At 37.5% G+C, this 21,295-nt stretch overlaps 1 protein-coding gene across 8 annotated transcripts in view; it reads right to left on the bottom strand.

The window, feature by feature from the left end:
* The window catches only part of ATF7IP (activating transcription factor 7 interacting protein), a 76,822-nt gene that overhangs the window by 42,351 nt on the left and 13,176 nt on the right, over window positions 1–21,295 (bottom strand). For all 8 annotated transcript variants that reach the window (XM_057389530.1, XM_057389524.1, XM_057389518.1 and 5 more), the window contains exon 2: window positions 233–1,284. In XM_057389530.1, coding sequence (XP_057245513.1) covers window positions 233–1,277 — 1,045 coding nt within the window. In that variant the 5' untranslated portion in view covers window positions 1,278–1,284. The remainder of the gene's footprint in view (window positions 1–232; window positions 1,285–21,295) is intronic.

A 21,295-nucleotide genomic window follows, 5' to 3' on the forward strand; every position in this document is an offset into this window, starting at 1 on the left:
AAACAAACAGACAAAAAATATCAAAATAACCCAAATCTCAATGATTACCATTTTTTGGTGCTAATTTTTTTCCTCTGGGCCTCAAATACTGCCCTTGAAAACTAAGACTACATAAAATTACTAGTGGGTAAGACTGCCTTTTTGATTTAGAAACCTGCCACAGATGTGTCATTCTAAGAAGTGAACAAAATCCCAAAACTGAATAGAAACCTACAATTTAGAAAATTCTTACCTGGAAGACTTGACTTGTTTGGTAGCATCTCTTCAACATGTTCCTCTTTCTCATCACAGGGATCCTCTTCATCTGACAGTACTAAGAAAGCCTCTTTCGGCAGACTTTCATTGCTTTCCTGCTTGGATGGTGAACCCAAACAGTTATCTATTTTCTCTTCTAAATCAGGAACTGTGTCATCCACTGGAAGCAAAGAACTTTTGGAAAAACAGCTCAGATCATCTTCAGCAGGTGCTAGTTTTTCCAAAATTGGAATAATTTCATCTGTTTCCATACAATCAGAATTGTCCAAGATACTTTCACTTGGCTCATCTATTGTCTTTGGAACTGTGGTTTCTGAAAGTCCTGCATTTTGTTCTTGTTTTTCCTGGTCATCTTCCACACTGCTAGAGATGGCTGCTTCTCCAACAGCCTCTTCAACAGTTACTTCTTCAGTCCTCTTTTCCTCCCCAGATGAATTGGAATTAACAGTTAAATCATTCATTTCTCCCTTCTCTTCTGAAGTGTCACTAATATCACAGACTGATTTACTTTCACCTTCCAATGGGATATCACTCTTTCTTTGGTCTAAATGATCTTTTCCACTATTTTCTTCATGTAAGTTACCTTTATTGCTACCAACCACTCCATTTTCAGCCTCACAATTTACTGTAGTATCAGTGTCTTTAGCTTGCTCAGGAGTAACATTTTGTGGAGACAGTTTTAGAGGTTTGGGTTCTATTTCACTGACTATGTTCCCTGCCTCACTTTCAGGGCTTTTGGCCTCACTAACTTCATCAGAAGCTGTTCTTCCTTCTTCAGAGTTATTGCACAAGTCAACTACGCCATTAATTTCTTTTTTATCTGCCATGCAATCCGTATTGCTTAAAAGGGAATTTATATCAGAATCTCCATTTTCATGTTTTCCATTTAACAGTTTAACTTCAGTTGTCTTCAACAGCTCCTCTTTAACCTTATAGACAGCTTCAAGTTGTTGCCGATCACTTACTCTCATTGTTTTTCGTGCTTTAAAGACTTTTTTCTGAGGTTCCTCTGTGCTCTCCATCTTAGCCCTTAAAAAGAATGTTCAGAAAGATCTATGAAGATAAAAAATGTATCACTGTCATATTACAGTGCTGCTTAGCACATTTTCAAGTAAACCAGYCAAAATATGATCAACAATAACAAAGAAACACCTGTCAGAACTTTAATTTTGACCTCAAAAAACTGAATCTTCTACAGATGCTGCACACATTTATGCAAAGTTTACAGAGGTTCCACTCTAACATTAGGCAGTAATATTCTGACTGTATATTTTAGACCACTTGTCTCATAGTATTGCATTAAAAAAAATTATATTGAGGCAAGAGCCAGCAGTCTCTCTTCTCATAGAAAGATAAAAATAAATATAAATTGATAGATCAAGAATACTTCCATCTTTCTAAAAGTATTTAATTTCATGAACTTCAAATAGAATTTATAACTATGGCAAATGACAAAATTTTTATAYCAAATCACTTTTAAGAAAACTTTATTATATACAAAACATTTCTCAATGTATCATTAAGGCACTTTCTTCTGCATAAATAAAATAGATATTMATCTTCCATATGTATACAATGTTTAAATGAACTTTGATTTTTTAGACCACTTTCATTCCATTTGCAATAACATTTTACTAAGACTATCTGTGGCCATAAAAACTACAGGTATGGCAGCACCTTGTAGAAAAATTTCCTCTTTCAAGGAAAACTGGTGGGTTTGCCCTCAACACAGTTATATTCATTTCATCCACCCACACAAGTATTAAGAAAAATGAAAATGTTTACTAAAAATGCAAGAAAAATGTTCGAAAATCATTTTTATCAAATCAACACAAGGAAATAATTCCAGCATTACCTAGGAAATTGCAAGGATTTTGTTGAAATACAACAAAATCTGGTATCATGTTTCCATAAAACAAAACAAATCCATAGGGATTTTTAAAATACTTTTTCCTCAYATGGTCTTGCCTAAGGGCCTAGTTTCAAGGGATTATATATGATAATGTTCAGAAGCAGAAAGCAGCTAAAGAAGTTCTTGTACCCTGAATGTAACCCTCAGCAATTAAGATCTTGAATCAGCTGTTGCTAACCAATTTAAGTCCACTGAAGCTACAAACCATCATAACTTACTCCTATCGAACACATATAACTTTCATTAAATTTCTCAAAAACATGCAAAAATTTTATTAACGGTAATTAAAAGAGAAAATAATTAGGCAGTTATCTTTATATGACTTTTCCTCCACAAGCACCAGATAAGCAAACATTTATAGCACTGACACAGCAGAATTATCAGACAAAGGATGCTCTTCAAATACTTAGCATGACTCATTTTGCATCAACTCCCAATTAATTTTAATTTACAGAATTGAATAATTAATAAACTGCATTTTATCTTTTCAGGTGGGATATAATTATTTTAATTTTTTTRGTAGAAGAAAGCAGTACTACTGCCAACATTAGCTCAGATCAAGGACAATTTTGTGTAACCACAAGTTCAAGAGCATTCAAACAATCCTTTCGGGCAAATGGAATGACTCTTGGGGTTGTCCTGTGACAGGCAAGGAGTTGTACTCGATCCTTGTGGGTCCTTTACAACTCGGGATATTTGATAATTCTACAATTCTATGAACCAAGCCACAAAATTCAGAACACAGATGCCACTGCCTCTAAATAACAATTTGGCTCCATTCCATTTTGTAGCCAGCCTTGCCTACAGGTTTTATTTAGGCAGTCCTAATACTGCCCTTTAGCCTTAGCCTTCTCTTCAGCAGACTGAAGCTGTCAAACTCCCTCAGCATCTCATCACAGGTCATCTGCTTTAGTTCCTACCATTTTGGTCTGCTGTATCTTTCCTAGTTTATTTGGAACTAGTTTTTTGTGAAGAAGATGATTTCTTGCTAACTACAATAGTCTACATCGTAAGATAAGAATAAGATATTCTAAAGCATAACATAAATTCAACTATTAACACAAACTTTAAAACCCCACAGCCATGATGTACCATACATTATAATTATAAGGCTTCATTTACACTTMGTTAACATGAGTTAACATGACAAAAATGAGGATAAAGCATAAAGCAGTTTTTGGCATTTCCTTTTAACTTCACATTGAGCTTCCTTCCGCTTTATTTCAGTTCTTTTCCGCAAAAACAATCTAGAATCCTCAGATTTGAATTACTGACAGTACTTAACACTTTGACTCACACCTCAAGAACAGATGAACAAGTCTTGACAAAAGGTCTATTAGGTCTATTTACAGACTTTCAAGTAAGAGTATTGACAATTGTGACAATTTTTTTGCCATTCTGAACTTGATTTTCTGAACTTTCTGAACTGAATTGTCTACTGCATTGCCACTAGTGGGAGCACAATACAACACCTACAGGAGCATTGATTTGCAACATCRCTTTACTTGATTTGAAAAAAGGTTCGCATCACATAACCATTTTCAGCCAAATGAACTATGAACTCCGGTGAGCTGTTAATGCCTTTCCAGAGCTATTACATACTAAATAGTTTCTTCATATTCTTTCAAAGCAATACGTTTAACACAAGAATTTTAGACCTGAAGATACAAGAAGCATTTAAAAATCTGAAGTAWTTCAGAAGTGGAAGTGCAGTTTTTGAAAGCACATGCCTTCCTTCTTCCCAAGAGCTTAGAATGGAAGGCACACCTTTTCACATCTTTACAAAAGCATGTATGACACTGTCACGCAGTACAGTACTGATCATCATAGTCACGTCCCATGCATACAAACCCCTATAATCAACACACACGCTGTTACAGAGTTTTATTTTGTAGAGTCAATTTGGAAACAAAATCAGGCTTGGTTAACCTTGAACAATTCCAAGGACTCCTAATGAGTGACCCACTAGTGAGAATCCTCTGGTAGCAGAATACAAGAAAAGGGCCTTTGCATCAAAATTACAATAGGAAAGTAGTTCAATCTCCCCAGACTACAGTATTTTCTTTCATAGGCATTACCCAGAATATATAAAATATATTAAAAAATTCACAATCTTACTTTTGTTGACCGGAAAATACACTAACAGATTAATGTAACGTTTACAGATTCTTAAAATCAAATTTGTTAAGTGCATCACTTGAATAAACACATAACTTAAAATAAATTAGTCTCTTCTGTTCTAATTTCCTTAGTCATCTAAGCTTCCCATTAAGACTAAAAGAGTAAATWCAAAGAAAATAAAGCACGCTTCTTTTTACATTTGCCAAGAATAGTCTTAAAAAATTCAAGTATTAGAATATCTTYATACTGATGCATCCTTATTTTATTTTTAAAAAGGCATGAATAAGCTGGAATTGTTAATACATTTTAAAATTATGTATACTTTTTATGTTAGAATGTTATCCAAAATCTAGTTATAAAAAAACGAAGTACAGTTCTAGAGAAAACTTGTAGGAAATACAGGCTTCTCAAAATTTCATTGTAAAATGGTTATGTGAGTAACTCATGCATATTTTCCTGCTCGATCCCACMATCTTTTGCAACCAAAGAGTATTTGCAAAAAGCTACCAAAAAAATTCAATAAAAATKACTGTGATGAAATTATAAGCATAGATGAGATGAACCAGCATTTTGTGCTCATCTTTTAACAGCAAATATCTTGTACCAGGGTAGAGCAGTCGTAAAGCATTTCCAGCCATACCCACAAGGGAGCACAGTGCAGCCAAAGAAAGATCTCATGTGAGAGACTGAGTGAAAGAGAACCAGATCAGTTGGTAACCAGTCCAGACAGGCTTGGTCGCAACAGTGTAAGCCAATCAGGCAGCATCCAACAAATACTGGCTTCCAGTCTTTCAAAGGGGCAAGATATAGCCCTTCAGAGAACAACAGAGCAAGTCATATCAATTCAGTCTTGCACAAATAAAACATAAAAAACTCTTAGTATTCTAAATATATTTATTTTGGCAGTCTCCCTTTATATTTAACAGTTAACACAAAGTTCAGCCATGTTTGTTAAACACTTAGCTCATGTGATGCTTGGGTGTTTTTTTACTCATCTTGTGACCAAGTCACAAGGAGGAAACCAATGGCCTAGGCACCAAGCCAATGGAGGAGCACCTTTTATTTCAAGGAAAGGCTTTTGTGTGCATCAGCACAAAATGACTCCTGCATGTGCACTACGCCTGTAAGGGTTTAATGCTGCAMATAAGGAGGGAGGTTTTCGACTGATTTTTTACATTTTGATTTTGATAAACTCAACAATTTTGGCACATCAACTTACACATTGTGTTCAATTTGTCTGGATATGAAAATTCCTTTTTTCATTTTAAGCTTGCAAGTCATATACATTTAGTCATGGGAGACATGAACACATCATTAGGCACCTCCCTCCAAAATTCAGATTTTTTTCTTGTGATGTAATGTGTGCTACATGGCACAAAACATGCCAGTGCAGCTAGGAATATGGGAGGGTCTCTTTTCTGAGCCAATTAAAAAGTTTTCCTGAATCTTCCTTATTATTTTATTATTATTACTCTGTAAAGAGACTGCAGCTCTAAAGCAACAACAGATTGTATTAGCCAGTATGGATCAGTTTAGGATCATGTGCTCAAGTAAGCAGCCCATGAGCTGCTGGAAATGATAAGCCAATCAGCAAGGAGCTGCCTGAATCCTGCCTAGTGACAGGCACCAGACAAAGGGAAGGTCATGGAAAATGAGGGGGGGGAGGGAAAAACTGCAGTCTAAACAATAGTGCACAATGGGCTTTGCATTAMATCATGGATCTAGAACAGAACCAACAAAGGGCTTCTGGAGGGCATGCAGCACTAGCCAAAAGTGCCACAACCATAAAATGTTTGCCAAAGCACAAGAACTACATAGAGGAAGTGAAGTTCACTGATCATGAGTATCAGAACTCAAATACGCAAGCCTACTTAAAATGTAGCATAGCAATATCAAGGAAAGTGAGGCAGCAAATAGTCACGAGTCTTGTGTTCTAGATGAAGAGTTCCAGAGAATAAGGCAGTCAATAAAACCTACCTTTTAAGTAGTGGTTCATAAAAAGCAGTTTTCAGTTGAAATCCTCCATAGCAATTTTAAGTAGTCAAAAATTAAAGAACTATTTTCAAAGAAGAAAAAAGTGCTGTTTGTGATCTAGTCTGATAGAAGACGTGCTGAAATAACATTCCAATAATTTGTTTTTCTATCACTAATACAAGACTATTGATCTGGCTGAAAGGAATATAGACCACCAGCCTAGTCAGCTCCACATACAACTGTGACTTTGTATTTAAACATAATATACAAAAGAGAGGTCACATGATTATCATACGTGCAATATTTATTCTGGAACACTACAGACGATTTGAGGTTTTCTCCCTTTTAGGCTAAAGTTATGTTAGCGTTAGTTAACAGTAGGAGAAAAAGATACCGTTTTCTAAGGAAAAATTACGTCATCATCCTGCCCTATTTCACCTCGTAACCAGACAGCAGAACAAGGTGAAGGGTAATCAAAAACCATTTCAGCTKATTTGTCCCCGCCCCATCCCGAACTGCGGTTCGCGGTCTGGGGAGCGAGCGGCACGTTCCCCTGCGGCAGAGCCCTGCAGTGTCGCAAGCACCCCCCAGGGGGCGCCCGCGGGGCCCCGCCGGCCGCAGCCCTCGCCGCGGCGGGAAGGACTCCCAGAGCCGCCTCCCATTGGCTGAACGGAGGAGCCGAGCGGCAGCCAATCACACAGGAGCTCTTTAAATTCCACCTAGCAACAAGCCCCATGCGGCAGACGTGGGGCGCGGGCACGGGCGCGGGSGCGCGCGTTAAACCCACTCTATTTTCCTAACGGCGCAATAGCAAGCCATAGGCTTTCCGTCTGAGACCTCGAGCTGCACAACTGCGCTGAGCCATGAGTGCAGGTGCACAACTGCGATAAAGAACAAGTGTTTAACTCGCAGGAGCGTTTTTAGGAGATCCCTTAATTCCTGCAAGGTTGGATGTTGAATCAGAAAAACCGCTGAGACCCAATCTGGGTTCAAGTATGGCAGCTGGAAAACTTCCCTTTCCTCAGATCCTGTGCAGTGTCACTGCTTTTTTAGTATTCCAACACAAAATTGGTGTTCTGTCACGCTTGCAGTATGACTTGTGCCTTGAAAGCAGAGGCCAATCTCCCCTAGCCTAACAAACTGCCTTCTGAAACGCAACAAAGTATTAAGCCCACATGAGTATCTATGCCTAAGAAAAACACACACCTATATGGTCAAAGCCTTCTCAAATCAGAGTAAACTCACGATGCAGTTTTAAAGAGGTTGGTCTTGTGTATTGTACTTGATGGACAAAGTCACATACAAACTTGAACTATGCTCTTGTCACTTTCGCATCACAGAGTAAGTTAAGCAATTGTCTTGTGTCTTCTTTACATCAAGAAAATACCTCTCTGACACTGGCTTACGAATCTGTTTCTCATACCAAATTTTGGACATTTTTTTCCCATCAGGCTATGATGCCTTGTGGGAAAAACTGATTCCTCATGGGACAAAAACAATTGTCAGGTTCATTTATACAGCCAAGGTATTTCATCTGCTCATAGTTTTGCAGAATAGTCCTTACATGTTCATTGTCATAAGATGTTCACGCTATGTGTAGATAACGCATTCTTTTGCACATGGAAGAAGGGAAAACAAATGGAGAGTCCTTCCTAGTCAACTTTTACAAGCAAMCCAAGTCCATTGGAAACACCCACTATTTCGCACATGAAGCTTACACTGATTCTCCTAGGAGAGTTTTATCTTTTCCTGCATACTAAATTTTAACACCTACTTAGGTTATTAAATTAGTAAAACTGTATGACTGGAACTCAGCCAGAGCAGCAAGGCTTCCCACAACTGCTAGTTTTCAGCTTTTACTGAGAACTCAAAACATCAGCTTTCAATTCAGCTGTGAGATCTCCAAGCACTAAAACCCTGCTGTTTGAAACAGTGGTAACAGCAAAATCCAGCTTTCTTATACAAAGGTTTTCTTTAGCACAAGATAACACATTAAGTATGGAGTTTTTAATTAAAAAAAAAAAAGAGTATTTACTGAATATAAAGTTGAATTTGTGCACTTTAAGATACATTTGATGAATATTATTACATGCTGCCTTAATGTTATATTACAGTTACATCCCTGGCATAGGATTAACAGCTTGAACTTCTGGACCTGTATCCTTCAATATGAGTAGGATCTAATAATTCCATAGATGAGGTCACTAGCTGCCAAAACTCATCTACAGCTAAGACCCAACCTCTGATATTCCAAACTTAAAACCTGAACAACCCGAATTAATTGTTCATGCACATGCAGATCAAATGAGACTATGGAAAAAGAAAAATCCTAGAAAAAAAGGCAAGATGTTCTGTTCATGTTTAAATGTTTCCAAGCATTATAAAATACAGTGGATTTTTTTTCTTTTATAAGGAATTAATTTATTATTTATAAATTTTGAATGTGTGATTTCAAGTAATACAACAGGCTACAGCCTTGAGAAGGTATCACTAACATATGCACATTTGCATCCTGTCTTCTGATGACATGCAGAGTAACACTATTGTAATGGAAACAATTAACGTATTTATGCTGTACAGTCTATTGTCTAGATCAGGCCCCATATCACCTATGCAGCCAGCTGTAGCGATGTCACCTCGACTTTCCAACTGGCAGCTCAGTGACATCAGAATTCAGAGGTGAGCTGCCTGATGCTGACAGTGGTCCCAAGAGTCGCTTCTAAAACGCAGAAGCAGAAAAAGAGGCAGATGCAAAAACTTGCAACAAAAGAGGCAATACGTGTTTGGCACACATCTAAGTGCCTTTTATGAGGCTTTTCTGCAAAGATTGTGTTTTCTCAGTAACAACACAGCAAATTAAAATTGAACTAAACCAGCAGTTGGTAAGTTGACTGTTTAAAGGGTATTAATATTTCCCCATGGCAGTCACCGTTTCTCAGCAGGGACGGCGCACCTRYTGCCTCGTCCGCACCAGACCTGCCCCACACAGGCGCAGCACACAGGGCTGGAAGGGGCACGTCGCCAGGGCAAACCAGCTCTTCTATAGACTCATCCAGCAGACGAGTGGGAACCCCAAGATGTGTGGGGCAGGGAGGCCATTTCCCGTTTACCACATGAAACAATGAATTTTCTTTCAGCGAGTGTCTAAGACAGGCCAAGGCAACACCTCGGCAGCCATCTTGTCCTCTCCTCAGCGCCCTGACGGCGGGGACTGCCAGAGATTTGCATACCCGCTCGGTATTGGCTGCGGCAGAGCTGCTTTGCATGAGTCAGATCTGCCTGGCAACAGGCTAAAAATAGCCGGCGCTGCTGCTGCTGCTGCTGGGAGCGTCACTGCGGCGGGGCGGGGGCAAGGCACGCGCAGCCATCCTCTTGTGGCATTAGGTGCGCGCAGTCGCGCACTGGAACTCCCTCAGGCTTTGATGGAAATACAGTCTGAAGTAATTCTCTTTTCAAATAAAAACATTAACTGTTATAATCTGCACACTATCTTTTTCCACACTTTCGTTTCTAAGCAAGCTGGAACAAAACCCATCTTTCTTACTGTAATATCCCCTGTCAGTTTGGTGAGATKGCAGTGGAATAAATTCACAACATCCAGAACAAATGGCTCTTAATCCTTACTAGATGCAGACTCAGGCTACTGAGTTAGYGCTTTTTAATCACACCTCACCAGAAATTTACCTGTATAATTCCTCCACTCAAAACTAAAGACAGTGCGGGATTTGGAAGGGCAAGCGAGGATGAATCAAGAAAAGAAACTCTGTAAATAGAGAAGGCAGAAGGGAATAAAAATGAAATACAAAATGAGGTAAGTCACAAAATTTTGAAGACACTATGTACATTCATGTTCTAYGATGAGTAATTCCACCAATRATCTACATATACAACRTTTTATGACTTCAATCTATGAAACAGCAATCATTACAAAAGTTTCAGTTTCAGCAGTACAGACCTGACAGAAACTCTTCTGACTGAAGCAGAAGCARGAGGTTTTCACACCTTTCTATTCAACACATCCGCCCCCAGGTTTCTGTTTCAKGGAACTGGTTAAAGACAAGTGAAAGCCAACATCGTAAAATGAATGGAGCTCCCAGTGCATACAGGACATGTTCAGCTGTCTAACCCAGCTCTTTGGCAGCCTGGAATATGCCATGTAATACGTAAGGTATACATAAACACTGCTGGTATGAAGAAAAGGTATTTTCTACAAGACTTTYTACAAGTCACAATTAACTAAGGAGAGAATGGAAAAAAGTGGCCAAAGCAGGTGGTCATTCACAGTGACCACTGAAGGCAGTTGCTATCTTTTGAGTGACTCAACAAAATAGGATCACAAAAATTAACCAGAATCCCAATGGTGAGTGAAGTAAGAGAAAACTTGAATTTAAAAAAGCTTCAAAATATGGAAAACCCACCATCACCACCACCACCAAACAAACCAGAACACACAAAATTTCTTGAGAAAGCTACAGTTTACCCAAACTTTATTACCAGTACCTAGTGTTAGGACTAKTTGTCTCAAGCATTCTTTAAGGAAAGGTAGTTTAATGCATAGATGTTAACTAGCTACTCCTACTGCATTTTACTAGAAACTGTGTCCCCTACCACAAGATAAATTTTTACATTTATCAGAGGTTAAATGTTTTCCAAAGGAAACTAATATTGTGGAATAATGGGAACTAGAAAAGAAAATGCCAACCTAATATTCTATTCATTACTARATACAAAAGAAAAAGGCACATTTCCAGTACTGGTAACACACTATTAATATGCTAAGAATCCTAGATAATGCAGGTGATTAATGTTTTTATTGTGATTGCCAGTAAATTTCTATGGCAGTCAATTTCTTACTGTACGAAGCATGCAACAGAGTAAGACTTATTTACCCTAGTAAAAGTGTATAATGGCAGTGTATAAATTCTTCTGGGTCAGTGGGTGGACAGTTATTTTTCTGTATTTGCTGCTGGGCAAAGATTTGTCACATCTAACACTTGTAAAGACTTGTAACAAATATTACCCAAAGTGTCACCCAAATTGTCCTTTAAACATTTCATAATCAAACACGTAAGCAACCATTGCATGGATGACTCTTCAACATGTCTAGAACAAGCTCTACAGACACAGTCTGCCAGATCTAATTCTTTGTTAAGCTGCCCAAGGAATAGGGAGCAGAAAGTGAACTTACAATGATTTCTTTATATAATTCTCATCAGAGAAATAAACCATAACAAAATAGAACTAGCTTTAAAAGAGCCTTTGATGACAAAAAGTAGCCTGAAAGGGTATTGATTCTTACTGAATTCTTTCTTTCTACAACCTTTGACACACCCACCTACTCACCATATTTGCTGCATAGCCRGCAGACTTATGATAACACTGTACACCATTTACCTGACTTGCTAGAAGACCAAATGCAATATCCTAGATTTGTTATCATGTAAGATACATTCTGTCTCATTACTATCTTCTTGCCACACTTCTAAATTCAATACCAGTAGGAATAAATTTCGATACGACATCATATTAGTTTTAAGTGGCACAGGTGTATTGATCTGCATCAGCAGCACCTTAAATAACAAACCACAATATGTTAAYTTCTGAGGTGTGGACTTAAACCTAATGCTAACATTCTTGCCAACTCACATACTATGAGAAACAAAGATCTTTGAACAAAGGAGGAAGAGAGTAATGTCCTCWAAGTAATTACTCAGTTCACGGGAAAATTCCTTTCTTGCCAGGGTGGGACAAAGTTTGACAAAAATCAGTTGGTAGATGAAGACTCAGGAAAAGGAAGAACTTCTGTGTCAATATAAGACAGACTTCTTCAAGACAGTGAGACAATGATTCACTGGAACAACCTCTCCAAGGATGTGGCAAAATACCCACAGCTAGAGATTTTCAAGATGCCACTGGACAGACGCTGGATAATTTCACCTAGGCTCTCCTTCCCAAGTAAGGCTGGGCTATGCAATCTTTCAAGGTCCTTTCCAATCTAATTTATTCTGTCTTAGYTGTCAGACATTAAAACCCCTCTAAAATGGGACTTTTAAAGGCGTTCAATGACTACTCTACCAGTCTGCTGAAGGACTGTTATATCTTCAGCTAGAGAGAAGTAACTGAACAGTTAAGATTGCTTATCTTGAAAAATATCTTCTACTAATAAACAGTCATTAAAAACAAAAAAAAAACCCACCGTCTTCTTTGAATATATTATATACATAGACACATTTCATATACTATATACATTTTTTATTTATATAGATACATATGGCTAGCTTACAATRAGAAAATCTAAAATAGTAATTAGGTTGTGAATTTTAGTATCTAATTTTATTTGTATAAAGTTTTAAATGCAGTTCTTTTATATGGAACCTAGAACTTAACATTAAGGCCATTTTCTCCCAGAAAAACAAATCCATCTTGTTTGCTATCTCTGGTCAGATAGGGGGAAAGAAAAAAGATAAAACTGAAGACAGACTGTTTCTCAGACTTAATTTCTTACTCACATAAGACACAGACTTCTATCAGTGACAAATTCCAAGCACATCACTTCCCTTTCTTTGGTCAACCAGTCAAATTAGTGCCTCATTTTGAACCTTTTCCTTCAATTCATTTTTTGACCATTTACTGTTCTGACATGGCGATATAAACCATTCATTCAGTAAATYGTGCTGCTAAAAATACAGAGAAATATACTTAAAGACACTACAAAGAGTATCACATTTGATAGGATTGTACAAAGTTAGTTTCAATTTTTATTTATGAATATCCTATGTAACAACACAGATAAACAGGATGTCAAATAAAAGCTGCTATGAATGCCTTTATTTWAAGGGCAAGGTACACTGCAAGGCCCAAGAATCCCATTCTAAAAAGGGAAGTTTATTTTCATTAATCCAGACTAGAGGACACCAAGGAATGGACAAAGACTTCAAACAGACCATTAAAAAGATGACTTTTTTTTTTAATTTGAAGAATTCAAGTAAAAAAATCAGGATAAACTTGAAGTGCAATGCAACACAACACATTTTTTGTATCAGTTCCTCATACCTACAAAACTTGATTAAAATAAGCACTCTTAAAATTCCCACAAATTTWAAATTTGTGGGAATAAAATACATAGGTTTCAACAGTCACAACCTATCTTCTGCTTGCMAAATTTCATTTCAGAATAATGTTTTAAACAGTTCACAAGCTAAATTTCAAAATATGGTACAAAGAAAAATATTGAAAGTAATATATATTATTCAGWTATAATACTTTTTTCTTCCTGGTCTGTAACTGCAGGCCATGCACAACTAATCCAGTATAATCCTGTATCAAATTGTGAAGACAAGTTAAGGGAAATTGGAGCTTGTTGTTACTATAATATAAAATATAAGACCAAAGTATTTGGTAGAAAGTCTTGTTTATCACTAGAAAAACATCAATTTGTAAATTAAGTTTAATTGGAAGATTTTTGTTTCCCAAAAGGTAAGGTAGCTTAAAGTGTCCCTGAGATGAGGAATAAATCAGTATAAAATTTTGCGAGGAAAAGTAATTTGTTTAGATATCCTGCTTCAGACAGACTCACTTTACAGCAGCAGTGCTGCTGTAAACATTCACTGTGTTCATCTGTKGCTACCAGAGACTACCACAGTTGCTAAGCAACATCTTAGTTCCATCTCAATTTTGATATCTGCCATTTTGCCATATTCATTGGAACTGTACTTAGAATAACTGCGTCTCATTCCACTCCTTTCACAACTGTTTCATTAAATGCAATCAAATAGATTTTTCAGGGGGGAAAACGTGTAGGGGGGGCTTCCTTTTTCCTATGCTCTTCTGAGTATCTATGTGTAGGTAACATAAGAGTATTTGCAYGTCACAAGAAACAGTCACCACAGAGCTACGGAAACCCAGCTGAATTTCAGCAATTGCCTTGCCTTTTCTGATTTCTGGTTTCTCCACTTAAGCAAGGATAGGAAGTAGAGAATTTCATACTAACAAGAATATAAAAAAATCCACACCACAGAGCAATTAACATATTATCCAGATTTGTTCTACAACAAAGTACTATACTACTCTCATTGTAGAGATTGAACCCTCTCAGTCGAAGAATATGACACCAGTCCATACATGCTCTCCTGTTTTACTAAAGAAGGACCAATATAAATGACCTTTAGTGACTCTGCCCATACACAGACATGAAGCGGCAGATTTCACAGTGTCAGGAAAAGAAAAAGGATCCATGCAGTCAACATATTTCTGTGGATAATACTGCTRTGAGCTAACTGTTCCTTGAGAGACTGCTCGTACTGTCATCTATTCCAGAGGTGTTTCCTGTGAGACAAGACAGCATCCTATGCCCTGTACTGTTACTCGGCACACTTTGCAATAATCATTTTCAAGGGAGGCAACAAGCTTTTCACAATTCTAGCTGAATAAGCACTACCACTGCTAGGCAGTACCATGTTAAATAGTTTAGTCAGTAGTCATACCGAGTCCCATTCTCATAAACTCTCTCCTGTCCTTATTAAGTAGCATTTAAGCATTAAGAAGTACCCCTCAATGTCTTCTCCTAAGGGTTCTGTGACATATACTGTGACATCTCCCTTTGGATCGAGTAAGGATTGAGGAAAAAAGAGGAAATGAAATGCAAATAATTAGGTGTAGGCTCTTGTGATGAGAACTGTGACCAGCTGTTTTTATGAAATACTAAGTGGAATCATGCCTGCACTTCAGGCAACAGCTCTTAAAATCATTACCTTATAATGACCAGGGGAAAAAGCAAGTGCTTAATTAATCATTTGAAATAGGAGATGACAGACCTGTWATGCAGATGTGTTATGCAGATGTCTCAAAGATGTGGAATAAAAAACCAATTACCTAAAAGTTATCCAGCTACTGCACTTTCTCAGCTTGCAATATGAATCTTAAAAGGGAGTCAATTAGCAAGTGTTCTATCACTTCAGCTGCTAAGTACTTGAATTTATCTTTTGTGTTGTGGGATGACCAAATGCCAACAGCCATATCTGTATCAAAACTCTAGTACTAGGAAKATGAATTATTTTCTGTGAATTACAGCTTGTTAATATTACAAAGGAATATGGATTTGTAAACATAAGAAATTGAAATCAAAATCTGTAGTCTTGAAGGCATTTCTTCTCCATTACCATGGGAGAATTTTTGCGTTTCCTCAACTTCTTAGAATAAGATCCTTAAAGAAGAAAGCAGGAAAAAATTATATGCACAATATCCTCTTGATCACAGCAGTCAGCAAGTGTTCATGGTAGGTTTCTTGGAGGATATAAAAGCAAAATAAAAAGGAAGGTTGAAGAGATGTTSCATCTTTAAAAGACCTCAGTCTTTTACCTTAAAAAGCTACAGACTTCAAGTGAGATCAACTTACATTTCCCAAAGTATTTCATAAGTATGTTTACTACTTGCCATTATGCAAGATGCACAAGTAACTCRGGAAGGCTCTCCTGGCTTTAAACTTCATATCTAGGATGACAGGTTTTGTTGCCTGCTGAATTATTTTCAAAGCCACCACAAGCCTCTATTTACAGTTACTTACCACTATCACCTCTACATGGTTGCTGGCAGCAGSTGTGTGGACAGAAGTCAGCCAGCAACACTTTGCTCATACTGACTACTGAGATCATACACACTAGCCTAGTGAACCAATGAAATAGACCTAGATATGTGACCCGTTTAGTACACCAAAAAAGCAAGTTTAGCGCCACCTCCAACACCAGTGTTGCATTCCTAAGTAGAAAGGATGGAAGTGAACAAAAGCAGAACGTACTTCTTCCAGTAATGAAGTCATTGTTTTGCTTGATAATGCAAAAAAAGAAGACATTATTACAAGTTCATGAAGCATTGATGGTCTGCACAGAACATCAAACTAGCATTCACAATATTATACAATATAATAAAAAAAACGGAATTGCAAGTTTAGCTCAACTGATATATTATTTGGCACTGATTTTGCTTGAACAGTCCATAAAAAAATTTTTAGCCTGGTCCTAAAAAACAGGGGGCAGGCTGTAGTGATACTGCCAGCACATTCATGAGTTGGCAGTACTTGGTCTGTAAAAGACTTCTGTGAAGAGATCAAAACAGTTCTACCAAAAACATCCTTAATTTTACTGTTTTGTGATGGCGAAAAGCAGCTGATGAAGCAACAATTTAGTAATACCCTCTCACAAACACAGAARTACATTAAGAATTTATACAGCTATTTTAGACTGCTTGCCTCCCCAAATTTCATAAAAAATCATATGGAGAAAAATGCATCTGCTATGGTCACTCAGCGTGACTATTTTAAAAAAAAATAAATTTTTTTGTCTAGGAAGTTTCCCAAGTGTGACGCAGAGTTAGATGCCAAGAAGTAGACGGTAAGAATTATACTTAAAAAATGCCTCCACTGATAAAATGTATAAAAGCCTCAAAGGAAAGCATCTTAAATTTTGACCATTTAAGGCTTGCTGTAGTAAGTCAACTTCCAGAAAGGTTCTACCCAGAAACCTTTAACATCAAAAGGAACACTCTTCCACGGGCTGTGTGTTGCCTGGTGAGCCAGCAAGCCAATGCTTGCTTGCTTCCTGGAAAGAACAGGCTGCAGTTTCACCTCATCCCAAAAATCAAAGGCTTAATTTCTCTTTGAATGAGTGAGGACACCAATATACATCCTTCCTTCATATGCTGGCACATTAATATAGTTGAACTGTTTCCTGACAATTTTTCAGACTAACTGTGGACTCTCTTGATGAATTTGTATGTGTGATCACATCTCCCAGGTTTGCCTTTGTAATCATAAAACTATTTTATTTTCATACCCCAAGGTGAAAATTACCAGGTCATAATCATTTGTCACCATGGGGCCTTCTTGGGGAACAATTTCTCTAAATAATAGAACAAAGAGGAAAGGACAACAGAAGCTACAGAACTGGATAACCTTCTGAGAATCTTTCTAATTTTCTCTGGAAGCTGGTACCAGCTTCTTTAAAATCCTGTACAGTTCCAGTGAAAACTGTCTGCACAAGAATCTACTGATCCTTGAAGGGACATTAGAAAGAACTATTTCTTTTGTGAGAATGCATGTTTTTTTTAACAATCAACACGTCCTGAGAATTTAGGTCTTTTAGTCAAAGGGCATGATTGTCAGAGAAGGCTGCCGCTTAGTGTGATGTCCTTTCCAAATTATGCACAAGCTCCAGTAGTATCACAGCAATTCTTCAATGTGTGGAATAAAACATCCTATCAACGGTGTTAGGGCTACTACATATGGTTGCAACTGAACTGCATAGTCAATTAGTACTGCTGTTTGGGAARAAAAATTTCTTCTTCATTTTATGTTAACTACTTTACTGATCACCAAAATGCTTTCAGCTTCCTCAAGGGAAACTCAGCAGCAAACAGGTACCTAATCATTTAACACACATAACACTCAAAAAAGTAGCAACTGTGCTTTGACATTAAAAACTGGTTAAAAGTTTTTTGCTAGGAACAGCAACTTCTTTTCCAAAGACTGACACAAGGCCTTCCTCCTAGAGGTAGCTCTCCTTACTTCCCAAACTAAGTTAGAAGAACCACAGCATGTCCAAACCAGCTGACAGCCTGGTTTGTCTACTTCAGATGGCACTGAAGTTGAACTGTAAGACATTTTAATTTTGATAGTTCCTATGATAGCTGGATTTTCTGTGCCTAATGGACAGTCTTGGATTTAGTTTTGCAAAACCTCTCCTCCATTGCTGAGTTGAYCAATACTTTCTTAGCCTGGAAAAATGCAAATTATTTACAAAATTAATCTTAAACTGTCAGCAGCACTTCCTGGAACACACGTGCAGCTCTTATACTGTAAAAAAATACGCTATTATTCCTAACAAAAGCAAACAGAAGCATTTCTACACCTTTCTCATGTTGTGAATGCGCTCATGAGACRTTAGTTTCATACTCCCCACTGCTGTCAAATGTGTAATAAGCTGCCATTAGGACAGTCAGTGCAAAATCCTGCATCACAGATCAGCTGATCTTTCCAAAGAAAAACTTGTTCAGATCTACTCAGAACAGATAAAGTAGGCCTCACCCTTCCCTCTGTGGGGTTGCTGATGGAAAACACAAGGGACCTCTTCCTCTCCCATCCAAGAACTTATGGGTGTGCAGGTCTATACTACAGCTTATAGCTATGTTTATGAATTATCTTAAAGTCATTGAAGTTCTAAAACAATGCAGGATAAAAGTCGCACTTCTCAGTTTTAAATGTTGCTCTTTGATTATCCCCCCCCCAAAAAAAAAAACCACAACAAAAACCAACCAACCAAAAAATAACACCACAGCAAACCAACAGAGCAGATTTAAATACAAAAGGAACTCATCAGATAAGGTGCAATTTTAGGACAGATCTGACCACTAATTAAGAAAAAAGACCCACAACAAAGGAGATACAACTGTAAATAAGAACAAGATATGGTCCCTGACTGCACACCATTAGGATGACTGAAATATTACTATCTATTTTATTTTTCTCAGCCATGAARGTTTTCATTCAACAGTTACAAGTTCTGCTGAATGGAGATTATGCCTTCCCCACTGTCTTTAGAAGATGGAGGAAACAGCAAAAGTATCCAAAATCATTGCAGCATGTCTGGTTAAAAATAACAAACTAGCTGCTAGAATTAAGGAAGACACTGTAAAACATGAAAACAAAAGGAATAACTTCTAGCCCCATCAGACCAATGAATGTCCTTAGCCATCCATTTGCTGAAACCAAAATTAACTTGGTTTGTTGTCTAGCTTAGATTCATCAGGCTAAGAGCCACAAGATGAGACAGCCAAGACATTCTTGGGGAGGAAAACTAGACAACTTTTGTGGGTCTCACCACSAAGTCAAACTAGAAATCAAGCTGGTACCAGACCTCACTAGGTAGCTGCATACAGTATCAGAAATTATATTACATGGAATAGTTAATGAAAGTATTATCCCATATAACCCATCTGAAGAGTCGCCATAGTGGGCAAGCCCATCAGTTGTTCCAAACCCATGSGTCATTTAAATTTCACAGGTTGGCCATTCTTTTAATGCTGTTTTCAGATCAAAGTGAGATGTCTTTCTGGAAAGAGACAAAAAAAAAAAGTTTTCCTCTTCCTTTACTCACTCACAGCAAAATTATTTAAAAAAAAACCCCAAACCCCCATAACCTAACACTCACAGAGTACACAAAGACAGACTGTTTTCAGAGATGCACAGCACACTGACAAGAGAAAACAGACACGGGTTGTAGCAAGAGAAACTCCACATAGATACAGAGAACAGTTCTTCACCACAAGAGTGGGTGAACACKGAAACAGCTTGTCCACAGTGGTTGTGAAAGGCTCCTCAGGGAAGCAGTCACAGTATCAAGATATGAAAACGCATTTGGGTAACTCACTGAGGCATGTGGTGTGATTCTTGGGGTTGTCCTGCGCTGGGTGAGGAGCTGGCCTTGATGATCTCTCTACTCTCAGGATCATTTTTTTTTAATAGTTTCCTGTATTTTTCATGCCTCACTCAATGCCATTTCTCTTCTACCATTCTCATGCTCACACTTCACAAAAAGGAGGGAAGGGCCCTGAACTGCTTCCTTCATATAGCCATGAAAGCAAGATTGATTCCAACAAAATTTGACATTTACAGAAAACCGTTACAGTTGTTAACGGTGATCTCTAGCGTCATTTATTTGAAACCTACCATACACCTGTGTTTGTACTCTCTCTCACATGTGCYCATTTTTGTACTTTCTGTTGTCCGGACATGCATATAACCAGATTTATAAACGACAAGCAAAATAGTCCATATTACATCTTAAGTTAGCACTAAAGTTACAGAAGGCTTCAWAGTGTATGAACTAACTACAAACTGCAACTCATTTGGTGCGTATTGTAGGCACGCAGCATCTTACTCTGCCATATCAATGCAGAAGTTCACCCTTCTCCATAACCATTAAATGTCCTCTTCTGCAATATCAACCAATTACAGTTCTCTTTCCCAGCATATTTACTCTATAGGCCCTAATTCTAAGGCCATCTCAGAATACCTCCAATATTTTCAATATCTGTTACTGCCATTTTAAGCTCTCATAAGTTCTCTGCCTACTTTATCCTTCTGTCTTATTAGTTTCATTCTCTTCAATTAATGTTATTTTTCCTTCAACAAAAACAGGCCTGTCTAATTCCAATTCCACATCCCTATCTTGAACTGATGTGTGCCTTTAAGTGGCCATGTTTTGTTGGCTTGTTCATGCATCTCCAATTACCTCTTTTCTCTAGGTCAGTGATCTTCTTTATCCATCTCTCCTTTCTAGTCTCGGACCCTACCACTACTCTGACTTGTAAAATAGAAATAACAGAAATATATTTGTGCAGAACTAGCACATCTGCCCCATGCAACCATTTAATGCACTACATGCATAGCCACAATAGGGCATATTACGTAATTAGCCAATACTTAAAATTCTGTTAAAATTTGCTGCTCCAAGGCAAGGTTATTGTCTTCTGAGAGGGGGAAATCATAAAAATACCATATTCTGATCTATTTCCCTATTTACAAAACCAATTTTTTAACACCTAAACAGGTATTTATGAAGGTATTTATACTAAAAAAATTATGGATGACAGTTCGGTATCTGATTTTTTWAACAGTTTTGTAAACTCAACAAATAGAGAATTCAAACTACAGCTAGAATAATGAAGACCCTTCATAAGACCATGATGCTGAAACACAATTGGTGGTTTCAATTTAGTCAATTCTGCACCCTTTCTGGGGTAAGCTCTCACTATTGCTAAGCCTCCATATGCATCAACTGGTGTCACTATASAAACAAAAAAAACGTAGCAGCTAARCAGTAGAGGCTTGAATCAAACAAAAGTAGTAACATTACCAACAAAAACTACATATTCAAATTTCTAATATATTTTTAAGCACTTGGTTTTACTAAGGTAAACATATTACAATAATTTCTAGGTAACATTGCCCCTAAAAACAGCAACCCAAAAATAATCRCAGTC

Source organism: Malurus melanocephalus, unplaced genomic scaffold, assembly GCF_030028575.1.
Source record: "Malurus melanocephalus ecotype Western Australia unplaced genomic scaffold, MMel_1.1 scaffold_17, whole genome shotgun sequence".
NCBI classification, from domain to species: Eukaryota; Metazoa; Chordata; class Aves; order Passeriformes; family Maluridae; genus Malurus; species Malurus melanocephalus.